At 36.3% G+C, this 15696-nt stretch overlaps 1 protein-coding gene across 3 annotated transcripts in view; it reads right to left on the reverse strand.

The window, feature by feature from the left end:
- Positions 1-2372: 2372 nt before the first annotated feature.
- LOC118221040 (acid-sensing ion channel 2-like) overlaps positions 2373-15696 on the reverse strand; it is a 363912-nt gene continuing 350588 nt past the window's right edge. For all 3 annotated transcript variants that reach the window (XM_035405639.1, XM_035405640.1, XM_035405637.1), the window contains 6 exons: positions 15008-15064; positions 10437-10590; positions 9825-9916; positions 7646-7725; positions 6693-6761; positions 2373-6388 (listed from right to left, as the gene is read on the reverse strand). In XM_035405639.1, the coding sequence (XP_035261530.1) occupies positions 6287-6388; positions 6693-6761; positions 7646-7725; positions 9825-9916; positions 10437-10590; positions 15008-15064 (554 nt within the window). In that variant the 3' untranslated portion in view covers positions 2373-6286. The remainder of the gene's footprint in view (positions 6389-6692; positions 6762-7645; positions 7726-9824; positions 9917-10436; positions 10591-15007; positions 15065-15696) is intronic.

Here is a 15696-nt window from a genome sequence, read left to right on the forward strand (position 1 = left end):
AGGTATTGATATTAATATTTTCCATGCTTGATGTGATTGTCTCAGATAACAAGAAATGTTTCAGATTTTATCATTTAAAAAACATTATAGTGATACTACAGCACTAGCACGTTTTTTCTTATCTGATATTCTATCGACCTTTTCCCTTCTTTAATTTGTCAGTTTGTGATCTCTTCAACAATTTCAATGAAAAACGAAGTACTCTAAATTCTGTAGCTCCTGTGTAGATTTAAAAAGATGTTGTCACAGCCATAATACACCTAGAAAAAAATGGCATTACCTCCAGGTTGAAAAGGCACTGCTGCCAAGCTGAGTGACTATGGTGCAAAATTGAACTCCAGGTCCACCATGATTCAGCATGTTGCTGAATATAATAAGGCTATGCCAAGAGATACAAGCTCACTTCTCTTAAGATCATCTCTCAGAATGCAAACAACCCCAGATTACTTTTCTCAACTATTTATGAAATGGAAGTCCAACTTTGGACATTCCAACTGATATTGCATATTAAATATAAATGAGAATATATACACAAAAAGATGCTTTGAGATATTGTCTGTAAAATTAAATCCATCACATGCTCTATTAGGTCATATTCCAACTCAATTGTTTAATTGTATTTTCAGTCATGTTGAGACACCTTACAAACTGATAAACTTATATTTAATGACGGGTATTTTCCCCAAATGATTTTAAAACCAATTAGTTTAAGTTACACAATAAAATGTCCAGTGTTAATTCAGCTCTAGTTTAGCCTACATGTGTCCACCAGGTACACATTAAGAGTTAAGAGGTAACTTGTATTTTTTAAGCAATACAAAATGTAGCTTTTAAACCAATCAACTCTTACTGAAAGCTTTTAAACCAATCAAATCATTACTGAAAACAACATCCTTGAGAAATACCATTCAGGTTTTTGTGCCAATCTGGGACAGCTTTCGTAAAAGTACTGAGTTTCCATTCACATTTTGCTGGATCTGAGTGCCATTTTTGATACTATAGACCATAACATTTTAATTACTTGCCTTGGGAAATGGGTCTCTATCAGCGTGCTTAAACTGGTTTTGTACATGTCACAGAAAAACTCTTTCATAAACAGAGTTGCATGTTTCGCAAACAGTTGATGTTAACTACAGCATAGCTCAGGGGAGTACTCTTGTACCCACGTTTATTTTCTTTCTATATGCTCCTTCTTGGCAACATCATCCGTGATTACAATGTAATCTTTCATTGTTACATTGATGACACGCAGCTATATGTTTCTGTTGATCTAAGTCATCCAGATGCCCTTAGCGTGCTAACAGCTTGTCTATCCAAAATGATGCACGCATGGATGAGTAACAACTTTTTGAGGATAAGACAGAGGAACTTCTGCTTGGTCCCAAGTCAAAATAGAGACAAGCTATACACATGTTTGAATGACCACATTCTCTTCAGATAGTAAGATGAAAAAACACAAGTTACATTAAATAATTTAGGAAACACTAGGTAGAATTTCTTTGGAACAGAGCTCATTTAATTTGTGTGAGGTAAGATAGCTATTATTGTTTGCTGTAACTTGGCTTCATTTTGATATCAATACTTTTAACATTTTTATACGTATAAAAAGTGTTTTTTTGTTTTGAAGAGAAAATCACGGTAAGACTGATTTCATTCTTGTTTCCAATGCTCTTCAGTTGTAATGACAGTGTGTGTGTTCTAAATTGAGTTTTCAGCAGGCGGTGGAGCTGAGTTACAAGCTTTTCCTGTGATTGAATCATTACAATATTTCATCATTCAAATGAATCATAATCCAAGTGAAACAGGTCCTTTATTCCAGAGTTCATGAAATGTTTTGAAATGGGTCTTCAGTATATTGTTTTCTTGGTTTTCAAGGATTGCTATAAAACTGAAATATGCTAATATGAAAGCAATTTAAACATGAATTAATGTATTGGCTCAGCTTTCCGTTTCAACTATTGCAATACATTCCTATGCCCCTTTGGTTAGAGAGAAAAACTATTATTAATCTCAAACAAATTACCTATACAGGTATATGCAAGGTCAAAAATGAATTAAACCTGTGGCTCATGAAAAAACTCAATTACTTATATGCACTTTTTATGCTGAATAAAATAATCTGTTTTTCTTTTCTCTGTTTGGGCCTTATTTTAGTGATGCCAATATAGTCAGAAAAGGTTGTGGTAAATGCTTACGCAGATCGAAATGAGGATGGATGTATGGCATTTATTTTATAATATAAGCGTAAAAATCATTTGCAGCTATGTATATGTCAGGAAGGAATTTGAGCATTTAAGCACAGTGACTTTTCCAAAGATATATGAAGAAGACTGCATGCTAGTTCCACGTTGAAAATAAGCCACATGCTCTAGTGAGCTGAAAAAATTATTTTGGTTTATTCATTTGATGTCAAAAACACGAATGGAGTATCACAGAATGAATCCTTAACAAGGATAAAGACCAGCTTCTCTCTGACAACAGGAGCTCCAGAGGGTCATGTTACTAACTGTACCAGCAATGATAAGCTATTTTTAATGGTCTGATTAGACTGCAAATTTAGCAGTTTTTTGGTTCTTGCAACAAAAAAAAAATGTTGATCAAAATGTGGTTGAAGGGAAATTCAAGTGAAAATGTATATTCTCACGTCCAGCAGTCATGCTCATGGGAATAATTTGCTTTAATTTTTTTATAATTAAAATGCAACTTGTGGTGCTGATTGCAATTTAATGGGCAGAAACAGGAATGTAGTGCATGTGCACATACAGCAAGGCAAATAAAAGTTCATTGACCATGGCTGAGCCTCTTATTGAAGCAACTAAGCTGGAATTTAACTGAAAGATCTGTCACTATTGACAGTGATCTTAAATGATATCCAATTTAATCTGTGGTCATTTTGGTATAACCTCCTGTTTCCCAGATGATAAATTACTGCTAAATTGCATTTTCAGGGCCCGCAAACACACACTTAGAAACCAAAAATCTTGATAGCATTCATATCCTACTGCTTGCCAATTTCAGTTAAATCCACATAAAATCCAGAGACATAAGTAGTTTGGTGGCGGAAATGTTGTTTGGATGACCACTGAACTGCACTGAAAACCCTCCTTCAAAGGTTTGTAGCTTTCTGGGGTAGCACCTATTAGTATATTCAAATGCTTATTCACTTTAACTACCTCTTTAGAAATCACGTTTCAGTAAAATAAAGCATGTGGTCACTTTATGATGATGAACATGGGATGGCAGAATCTACAACTGACCATGGCAATGAATCTAAGGAACTGGTTTGGTTCATCATGAAAACCATTTAAAAAAAAAAAAAACAATTAAATCAAATATATATATGATAGGTAGATTGTTTTTAAAACTTACTAATGAATAGAAGGGTAACAAACAATATTAATCTGAATAGGATTTGAAAAAAGAAAAATAAAAAGGACTATTTCAAGTGCTCACTAAAAGAATTTATCATTAAATATGCTTTGGCTTAGAATATTCTGCACAATTAATTGTGCTAATATTTCAGATTAAAATAATATTTGGAAGTATTTCAATTTAAGTAGACATTATATCATATATGCATGTACTCTAACTTGTACCTGGTTAAACTGGTTCACATTGTAGCACCTTTGCTGTCTGAAGAAAACGAAACCTTGTTTGCATACACATTGTTATTGATTATTATTAATTTGTTAGTTGTTAGATGTTAATCTGACATCTGTTTTAAGTGTCATGTCTTAACATATCCATACTATATGCAGCATTAAAAAAAAAAAAAAAAAACAGATTCAAAATGCCACAAATTGATTGCTGCATACATTATGCTATCGTAACTGGATATGACTATGTCTGTCATGCTTATGGCCATGTTCAATAGACTTCATGATGTATAGTTAAATTAAATTGTTAGTGGGTGATGATCCTTATGAGCATAATGTTTTTTTTTTGTTTGTTTTTTTTGACTGAATCCAACAAAAAAAAACCCGGGGAAGTTAAAGAGAGTGAAAATCCTCTCGGATTGTTGTGAAAATGCTCTTAAAATGGCAGAGTGTATTTGGGGGAAATTGTATTTGATTGAATCCCACCTACACATTTACTTCAAGGACACAGCAGGCTGGTCTTTGAAATATATATCACAAGATGACTGGTCTAATTGGATAATGTAAATGAACTGTTGTTCTCGGGACAGGGATTCATTTAATTATGTGTATAAGTGTTTGACGGTAACATACAAAATAAAAATAAATTAAAACAACAAAAACAGATGGTACTGCAGTTTGGATTTTCCTTGACCTTTCTGAACATTCTGAAATTTTGCATAGTTCTCCTACAGAGAAATCATGTTTGGCAAAATTCCAATTTAAACAGCAGAATAATTGGGATAAGTTTGTTTAAAGTATGATTGTTCATGAAATGTTGTGTTTAGCTAGGGTGTATTAAAGACTTCTGTAACTTTTAATCTACTCTAACAGACAACTGGATGTCTCAAAATGTGTACAAAATGAAGTTGGTTAACAATGAGCACATATGAATTCACAAATATTGTTGAATATAAATATTTTAAAATACCATTTTTTAGCCTAAGATTATATATTATTTTGTAAACCATATTATATTAGCACAGCATATTCATTGATTTTGATATTTATATGAAATCAAGTGGTAAGATGATATGGAGTGGAGGTCTTAGTGGAAGGGAATGTATCAGATAAAATGTGCTTCAAATAATTTTTCTTTGGAAGGAGGATGCAGGCTGTTTCTGAATCTGAATCTGAATCCTCAAAAAACAGTGATATTAGACTTACTGTTTGATTTAATTTTCAGGAACAACACAAAAAAGAAATATGACCGGGATACAAATAACATGTGTACTTGATTTCAACCACACGTAAATGACAATTTTATCTCCTCAAACAAAGAGATCAGTGCTGACCAATCTCCAAAATTAACTAACTAAATTGTACTTAATCCAGGCATACATTCATTTCCATGCACAAGACTACATTGTCAAGGCACAGTTTATGCTCTGTGAAATCTTATGTCAATACAAATGAATGAATATAGACATTTCTGATCACCCTGCTATAATCTTAAGAATGTTAATGAATGGCAATATAATTTTTAAATCGAAAATATTTATAAATACCTTTTTTAGTTGAACCAAGGCCTCACCTTAAATTCCTCCAATGAAATGCATCCACTTAGGCTTGAAAAACTGGAATGGGACAGCTGTAGAGCTGAGTATCATTTTTCATGATAAACCTGTGGCGAAAAACTGCTTCATATGTATTTTTATAAATACACGAGCAAATCAGTGAACCGCAGCTGAACACTTTGTAAAGTAAATGGAAATGGTGGCCTGGCATTTCTGCAACATTTAAACTCTTACACAGCTCTCACCACCTCAATCTCTTCCACAACCCTCTTCCACTCATTAGACCCTCAACCTCTTTACCCCAGCTCCTTATAATCAACTCTTTGTCTTCTGCTACTGCACCCCTGTGCTTCCTGACTGCCACTGACAACACTGTATGTCATTTTTACGGCGATACTAAAGCGACCGAACTGAATTTTTGGTGTATAAACTTTAATAAATAAATAAAATTCATGTCATTTAAAGTTAAGTGGTTACATAACTGATCCACAAATCAATGTGTGAGAATAACAGGAGCGAGTGGCGCACATTAAATGGTTTGTTACACACAGCATTTAATTGACGAAGAAAGCTGCAGATGTTGGAGCACTGACTGTGACCCTCTGAGCAGGATGTTTCTCCCACAGTGGCACACCAAGCTTTGCCTTGCAAGCCGTATAGTTTCAGAGACATACAGCGTAAGCGAAACAACAGTCTTGGCATCAGTAAAAAGCACTGTATCCAAAGAACCAACATGCAAGTGGGACAGTTGGCAAATATACAATTTGGCAGTAGGTTGTGAATGACAAGAGAGTGAATTGTATACACAAAGCTATACAGATGTATTCCCTCGGTGGACCGATTTTGTATCAGCCATGAAATCAGAGACCTCTCGGCTCAGAGTCTGTCGGGGAGAATATGTCTGAGACTGTCTTCACTCACAGAGAGTTCATTTTAAGTCAAGAGGACATATCCATTATTCCCAATTGTGCAGCATGTTGCAGCAAAGCTCTTGGTTTTTCTTCTGCTATTTTCCTTCGATGATTTTGTTCCAAAGACACTCAGTCAACGCGGGGCAGGTCCCCAGCAGACCTCCCTCCGGACCCCCCGTCCCTGCTGTCCGAGCTGGTGGGCGTCAGGGCAGGTCGGGAGGCACTAGCAGGTGATCTCCTCCAGTGTGCTCAGTGTGGTCTGCAGGGGCACGCTGACAGTGTGGCTGATGGCTTCAGAGTGGTTCGCCACCGGATCGCAGGTGCTCTGTGCAGGGAAGAACACACATGTGCACATGTGCATGCGCGCTGACACATACACCAGATCTTTCTAGAATAATAATAATACGCCCCTCCAAAATAATAATTTGACTCTGATGTGTTTTGAGTATTTTTAGATGTCTTATTAAAAAAAAAAAAACACTTTCTAAATAATGTGGGTATAGCGTGACAGACACGAAAATGTACAAATTGTGACCGCATACTGTGTTCCTCCAAGTTACTCAGTTTGCAGTTTGAAAAAAGACTTCCCCAGAGAAACGAAATGCCTAAAGTGACATTCCTTTCCTTACCACATCCTCCCTGTGGCTCCCTTCCTCTTCATCTCGACTCAATAAGTCCAGCAATTTGTCTCGTATCACCTAAAATCAATGCGTAAACACAGTATGGTTACAGGGAGCTAGATCAGAACTGGGCAATTATGTGAAAAGCTCATTTTAGTGATGGGGAAAGCAAGCCTCCAATAAGCTTGACATGACGTAAGGACTAGGTACCATGATCAGAGGAAGTGGAAATGGAATCACTGCTGATGCGTATCTGCAAACACCTTTTTGGGATGTATGTAAGCTGACTTTTTTCAATTTCCTGAAATTTCTCTGTTCCAAATTGCTTTTAAACATCCATCCATAGGTTGATTAAATATCTGGTTCATTTATCAGTGCTTTAATTTATTGAATGTATTGAGCTCTTTAAAGGCATCAAAGAGTTTTCAACCAAAATACTTCAGGTCTTTTCACCCATGGGGGGAAATCACTCATCTTTATGGAATCAGCAATTTTGTTAGACGCAGATCAATCAAGTCTTCACAGTCTCTGTGAAGCTTAGTTTTCATAAAGACCATTAATTTTCCTCATCATTTGATAATGAAGATGATCTATCATAACCACAGGACAAATTCATTAAAAGTACATACCTATGCTATTTAATCAATCCTAATTGATCCCTATGTCACTCTAATGACCTAACTCACCTTCATAAAGATAGTCATGTGGGTGAAATGTAATATGTCATGGAAAATTACTAACTGAAAGAATTTACAGTGGCCGTCCTTCAAATATGGTACAGTTTTCAAATATTATAGGGAGCATGGCCATTGTTTCTCTTTCACTCTTGAAATAACTGAAAGTGTAAGTAAATAATTTGTTGTGGCACCAAGACTACCATTTGTTGGTATAATACACTCAGCTCAGACCGACATTTATTTTTTCTGGTGAGGTTATTTGTGCCCCTCAAGGTGAATTCTGACCTCATAGGCATAGTCGAACAGCTCAAGTATTGTCAGGATGCTTGCTCCGATGAACAGCCCCATCTGCCCGCCGATGTCACCTGCCAATTAACCAGGAGAGACACAGAAAGCCTCAAGAACACTCATGTGATGTTCACCACTGAACTGGGAACAATTCCAGGATTTCAGGGCCCTGTTTCATGTACGTCGTTTAAACAATTAGAAGCGTTTCGTATCAACTTATCTTGTTAAAATTTAAATTTGGGCTTACTTGTGAATTGCGACTGAATTATGATTTGATTAGCTAACCTAGCTTTGAACCATTTTGGATAACTGCATGCACCCACTCTGCTATAAAGGAAGATGACACTGTAAGAAAACCCTTAGATGCACCAAGCAGCGGAAGTATTTGGGTGAATGCATGTAGTCTTACCTGGTGGTACTGGAACAGGATTAATTTAATGTCATCTCAATTATCTGACTCCAAAAATAGTGTATTTAACCTTTCATCTGTGCTAAAATTCAGGCATGGACAGAGGAGACCGCTTTCTGCCAGTAGTGTGGTCCTATATGGATAGCTATTTATCACAGATTTTCCTCTGGCTTGTGTACCTGCAAAAATACAATTGTGTATAGGCAAATGACTACGGGATGCAGATATTCTGAGTTCTGCGTGTATGGTAGGGCGTTAAAACTTCTAGGTGTGCAGTGGTAAGAGTCAAAGAGGATTGCCAGGTTAAAGTGAAAGCAATTAATTGTAAATATATTAATAATGACAAAATATACAATGGTGCAAAAGTGTGCGTGGAGTTTAATGGCTATATGCATATGCGTAGGAGACCATGTTGATGAGTCCCTCTGAACCCTTCCACATTTCCCTTTATATAAGAGATAGCCACGCCCAACCATCAAAGACACCAGCTTGTTCCCCATGACATAAGCTTTCCAACAATACAACACACAATTACATAGTATTAATGGAGAACCTAAGGTTTACATAATGCTGATCCAGTAGGATGTTTTGCAATTGAGCACTGTCTCTTTATCACACCTGCTGGCTCCCTGTCAGCACAGTTAATAGTCTGTTTGCCTTTGGGGGCTTGATAAGAGACTTCTGTGAACTGCTCTACAAAACTGCCCTTTGCAGGATGAAATAACACATTGAAATGGACAAAAGCGGTATTTTCTAACTCTCATCATGTAACCTATGTTTTTATTTTGTTTTGGAATTGTAGAACACTTACTTTTGATTACGTGAATATTACCATTGTGAAACTCTTGAAAATTATATGAAATTTACCTGGGACTATATAGGAACCATCCTTAATAGTGTTTACCCTTGCATGGCTAGAAAATACAAACACACTGACAAGCCTCTTAAATGCAAAGTAGGCTACACTTTCCTGATCGCTTGGCATACTGTCGCTTTGCTGATGTTTCTCATTTTATTTATTTCTGCATATTTTTTTTCCACTGCCCTGTTTAAACATTCTCATTTCTAATACTGTATCTATTGTGTAATCTTGTATATTGTTTTGTTTACTTTTATTTTGTTTGTTTTTGTTCTTCTCAAATGTGAAGCACTTTGTGTTGCATTTTATGCGTAATAGGCGTTTTACAAATGTAAGTTTATTACTATTATATTTATTATATTTTCAGTAACGCCAACAGCATATAAAAATGTGCTGGCACGAGGAAACGGAGCCCAATACAGTGTCTGTGTCACTGTTAGGGCTCTGCTTCGCTCCAAGTTGGCAATGTGCACTACTATTAACTGCTCGAAGTAGATAATTCCCTCACGACTAAATCAGTAGTGCTCGTAAAGATAATCATCCAAGCGCCTTAAAAGATCCTGTCAGTCTCTCGAAACACTGCTCTTCTTGCAACGATGGCTTGTTCATCGATAAGAATCTCTAACAAACAATGCTTCATTTCTGCTGTTGGTGTGTGTGTGTGATTTCACAGTGCGGCTTATATAAGATATGTTCATTTTATCCAGTGAATTTCAGCCTGAACCTGTTGCTCTGCTAACAAGTCTGCCTGTGAACTTGATTCGTGAAACCAAAAATCGTGGGTTCATCTCAAAATGTCAACAAACAAATTTGATTTGTAATGTATGTGAAACAGGGCCCAAGACAAGATTTATGATATTTTAAAGAAAATATGCAAGTGCTGCAGTGGCTTTGTGAACGGTTCTTACCCAGCAAACCAGCCACTTCATAAGCTTTCTTCTGCTCAATGGTCTCATAGTTGAGGGCTTCAAAAAATATATCCAGGACCAGGATGTTGTCCCTACCACACAAGAAAAACATAAACTCATGCACACGGATAGAAAATGGCAGTTAAAGAAAACAGATTACCAAATTTTGCCTAATGCTATATGTCACTGACACGAAGATTCTCTAATGGATGATTTGCTGCTCCAGGCAGAATCAAAGAACAAAGTTTCAGACCAGGCAAAGTCCTGCCAGCCTCCTATACTCTAGTCTGCTGCTGGATACCTTTGTATTGGCCACTGATAGTTTGAAAAACACACTAAAACCATTCAAAATGTAAAAATCAGGGGTCAGCAACATTGTCCTTCATGGTAGACACTTATTTATAATTTAAGGGACTCTGACACACAAAAAACTTTTTTACATTTTTGAATAGACAGTTTTGAAGTACGTTTATACATAATTAGTCAAAACTTTTACCAAGGACTGTGTACAGACATGTTGCCAACAAATACGCTTCCCATTTATGAAATTAGAGTCGTGTTGCTTCAGGAACACAATGAATTAACTCATTAGTATTATCCAAGAACACTCACGTGATGTATTTCTCAGACTTGTTAAACTTCTTTTCCAGGTATCTTGCTGAAGTCTTGCTGGGAATTTTCACCATAGACAACTCCTTATTGTAGCGGGTCATGTTGCAGGGGGTCCGGCAGATACAGTTGTTGTTGTCCTTTTCAGACAGCTTTGCTGTTTAAAAAGAAAATAAGGATGGACAGTCAGACAATGTATTTTATAATTTTTTTAATTTTTTTTTTAAATATTAGTCATCCATCCCATTCATTGAGATAAATGATAAATAGAAATAATCTAACAGTATTGTAATAGTCATTGTGTCATCACTAATATTGACAATTGAGAGAAACAAAGAGGAAAATAAAAACAGTTGAAAAACATTGAAAAACAGTATGATTTTCCAAGCTATCTAAATGATAATAAATGACTAATTAAAATTCAACTGCAGCATCTTGAGACTGGACTTCATCACTTCCAGGGAGCCAAAACCCTTTTAACTTTCTAATTCGCAGACAATCCAGCATCATTTCTCAGGGACATTGTGAGTGAGGTGAGGTTTTTGGCACCTTTTTTCAAGTTAACTTGTAATCGTGAACATCCTTTATCTTTACAAGAGCTCGGCTGGGTTAAACAATGTTGAACAAGAGCTATCCATGTATGGACTGTTCCCCAACCACCAAATGCCTTCTCTCAAAACATCATTATCTATACATTGGGTTTATACTAAGGGGGTATATTGGTAAGGTAAAGCTGATTGTGTGCAGCAGTGTAGTAGAATAACTGGCTCATCCCTCTTAGCACAACTTGCTGCATTGGATTACCATTGACTACTTGCATTATGGACTTCCATATTGACTGAAATAGCATTACTACTTCTGGTCAGAGCTTCACAGTGGCAAAACCTGAATATGAACTAGGCAAGCAAGAAAGCAAGGTAGCTACTCACAAATATTCCCTCCCAAAAAAAAATGCTGGTGCTGGATATGGATGGTTTAAGACAAGAGCATAGATACCTGTAAGTGGAGGGGTTTAGAGCTGCTAACCTATGCCTTTTAGTTGAAAATATTGCAAAAGATTATTATTTTAAACATAACTTACCATCAATTATTATAAAAATTCATTTGTTAGACATTCATTCAACTATAAAAAGCCAACCTTAATAATGCAAAATAAATAAATAAATAAATACTGACCGAAAAATGTTTTTTTTTACCCAGTGGATACCCTCTATTTGAAACTTTCTAAATCTGAAGACAAGTTATTGTCATTTACGGTAAATGTGGGAGAAATGATTAGCAACAACTTTCACTTCAACTGATCTAAATTCAGGCAGTTTTAATTTAAAAACCTTGCTTTGCCCTTTACAGCTCGGTAGATTAATCATTTGCCCAGCACTGAAATCAGAATAAACTAACAATATCAAAACCATCAGTCAGGTATGACAAGCAGCCGGAGGTTTACTTATAGCAAATTAACGTAGCAGCAGAGCTCTTAGAATCGTAATAGCCTGTTGCTCCCTCTTTGAGTAGCCTACCTCAGAAACATACATTCTACTCATCATCCTCATCTTTCGAATAATGCAAGTTAACTTCCTACAATGTCACAAATGCTATATGTCAGAGGAATAATTGTGTGCTGCAGTGATACTGATTGAATAAATTCAAACATGCCCTGACATGAATGTAGTTAATGAGCCTGCCAACACGTTACACTGCAGCATGAATAGTGGTGGCCATCTCTAGTGATAGCAGACTGAATCATATGTTTTCAGAAGTCTGACTAAATTTGATGTCATTGATCCAGAACCTTTTATTTTTATGCCACATTCTTTACACGTTGCCAATTTTTGTTCGGCCCAAGGGGCTTAAAGTTGTTGAAGCCGAAGGCAAGAACACTCGGGACTGAGGGTGAAGTCGTGCTGCACTACAGTGAGGGCGTGTGTGTGGTTGTGATTATATGGCTTGCTCTGGCTGACAGGTCCGCACAGTGTGGTGCATAGAGGGGTGAGAGAAGGCTTATGAAAATCAAATAAAGTATTTTTACGCATGTGATCTTCACAACTGCAATCTTCTGCTTACTGCTCACAAATCATTACTGATGAGTCCGAGTCGAGTCTCGAGTCATTTAAGGGCAAGTTGCAAGTTGAACCTGAAGTCTACAAATGTGCGACTTAAGTTCGAATCGAGTACCCACCGTTGCCATTTACTGAATATCATAGGAGTAATACGATTCTTCATTTGAAAAAATAGAACTTTTTTGCATAATTCACTCGATATTTCCTTCGAATACTGTTTAAATAAATTGAAATGTTATGGATGTTCCATCATTGATTTTTGTATTGCAAATGTTTATCCCAGAGTACTGGAAGTAATTTGTGGATCAAAAAAAAATGTGCACCAATGTACTGGGCTGCAATGTAGTCTAACAAGCTTGTGGACTTAAGCCAATTTCACAAAAAATAATTTGGTTTAGGACATCACACTGTCACAGGTATGGGCTTTTAAATTATAGACTATTGGGTACTGAAAATGCATATTGGGCAGAAATCTCTTTAAATTATATTGATTACGGTGTATGAAAGGTGACTGAATTCCAGAGGGCTGTATCGTATAAATTTGTGCTGCAAATTTATAGGATACAACTACTTTTTCAGAGTTGGGGATTTCTTAAGTTTCTTAAGGAATAGTTCATGCTATACTTTCGGTACTTAAGGCAAAATAAATATTGCTTTTTTTGTCAATCATTAAGAATTTTGTACTGCAATGTTCATTCTGTTCATGTTAAAATATAGAGAAAGTATTTTCGACATTCTGGGAAATAAATAAATATTATGCTACCTAATGTATGGGTATAGCATTTTCACAGTGGAAGCACCACACTCATTAGCCTTTCCAAGCACTGCACTTAACCAGAATAACCCTTGGGGTAAATAAGGTATCCAGCCACCTCACCATCAACTGCTGGGAACCCAGGATTCTGTTTAGTACCAACACGTTCACGCCGCAATTTTACATCAGGCATACAGGAGACCAATTACATTACATTACAAGCATTTAGCAAATGCTCTTATCCAGAGCAACTCACACAAAATTTTTCACATAGCAATTCAATTCCAGGTACTACTCACCTAACTCTGCTGGACAGAGCCCACTGCCATCACAAGAGGGCTACAGTAGTCTGAGTCTAAGAATTGTTTAAGCCTATATTTTGTAGACAATATATACACTTTTATGTTGTTTCTGTACAAATGATAAAGCCGCATATTCCTATACCACAAAATAAATACCAAACCAATTCAAGCAGAAGTGTCCTTTGAAAAAACCTTTTCCATATCAATGGTGAATTGCAGTACTGTGCTCTTTCTCACTGTAGAGTTGAATTCCCACAGGTTTGGCAATAACTGAGAGTACTGCTTTCTCATTATTGAAAAAAAAAGAAATTAAAATGACAGTTGAATGTCATTTTAATACTTTTTTTTTTTTTTGGATATGGTTGACTACAGTATGTCACTGCCCACATTATCTCACAAAGGTCTGATTCAGTATTTCAGTCATTTCAAAATGGTTCTCGTTAAAATGTTCCCATTAAATGACTACCTCCTAAATTCATAGTGCCTTCTACGTTATTGCACTTACAGTAATGTGCGTTTTTGGTTATGCATTTAACTTTGGTGTAATTTTCATTGTCCTCACTGTTATGTAACATTTAATCAACAAATATACAGGCAGTGAACAAAACAAACCAGTGAGTGGTCCAACAGTAAAAAGTTCTGATAATTTCATTAGGATGTGGGCCAGATTTTCCTTGTATGGTTCGGGTGTACATCCTTAGAAGTCAAGGTTGATGTCATTTGTTACTTAATGAACATATGGTCAACTTCATCCTATGTTAACAAACTTCAAGATGACAATGCCCCATGTCCACAGCTAAGTAGCTATCTAGTTAAGCAAGCTAGTCTGCATTATATAATGCCTGCTTCAAATTAGCCAGCTATGTAAGCCAGCTGTCATGCTTGCTAAAGTTATATAGCTACCATAATACTTTCTGCAAGCTATCTGTCTAGCTAATGTGACTTCATGCACATTAATTACATTGATATTTAATGATTGGTAGAGATGACAATAATGTTTGCCATCCCTACCATTGGCTGTCCATAAATAGCTCATTTAAACAAAATACTGTGGAAAATTTGGAAATAAAGAGATTTATCCTCATACTGAAGATGCCAATGGAATTTTAAATGAGGAATGACCAATGCGTCAGAGTTATTTTTTGACCTAATTATCACATTGACTCGCTCCTGTTTCACGTTCATAGAAAAATAAGCATAGTGTAGTAAGAGATTCTCAATTGGCTGTATGTCAGATTTTATCTATGTGTGACATTGAACATAGATATTGTCTGGGACAAATATATCGGAGGGGGCAAGTATATGTGGGGGGGTGGCAAGGTAAATGAGACAGGAGAGAATGAAATACTGCAATGCAAGTAAGTAAAATCTGTTCCTGATGTAAACACAAGAAGAATAGATCTTGTTTGTTCCATCAGTGCATGATGAAAATAGTGCCTCTTTGCTCCTGCCCATGCTTACCCAGTGCTGGCTCGGCACATTCGTTGTACTGTTCAGGGGTGCAGAAAGGAGAATCACCTGTAGACAGAATAACAGCTCAGTTAAGCGGCTTTACTGAGCAAAGCTGAATTACTGATGAACTGAGAACCACAGAAATGAGAAAACAGAAGAAAAAGATTGACCTCCTCCGCTGGAATTTTTTTCTGCACATGAAAAACACTGCACACGTGTTTCCAAGTAGATACACCAGATGAGAGAGGCACTAAACTCCATGGAAAAAACAGCCTAGGTGTGAACTAGCTCATAAAGCAGCATTTACCTGGATAATGTTTTATAAAATTTCAAAGAAAAAACAGACATAAATGACTGCAGCTCTGTGTGAAACGGTAGGATACTCTAATTTTTTTAGCAATAAACTTTAGTTGAAGTTAACAACCAACAATCAAACAAAGAGTTCTCATTAGAACCTGCTATTTCATCTCTTTTACAGTCTTTTTGATTTATTCTGACACTTAATATGAAACATTGCTGATTTTGCAACATTGTATTCTTTATCCGTACTAAGATGAGGCATTTTTGTGTCTTTTGAGCTTCCACCAAAGAAAAGCGTGACTTGTTTTAATTTAATACCTGCGGTTCTGTGACAGTGGGAATAAGGCATAACTGTGCATTGCAATGTCCATTCTCATACGTTTTAACTGACTGGTCAG

The sequence above is a fragment of the Anguilla anguilla genome, chromosome 2 (assembly GCF_013347855.1).
Source record: "Anguilla anguilla isolate fAngAng1 chromosome 2, fAngAng1.pri, whole genome shotgun sequence".
NCBI lineage: Eukaryota > Metazoa > Chordata > Actinopteri > Anguilliformes > Anguillidae > Anguilla > Anguilla anguilla.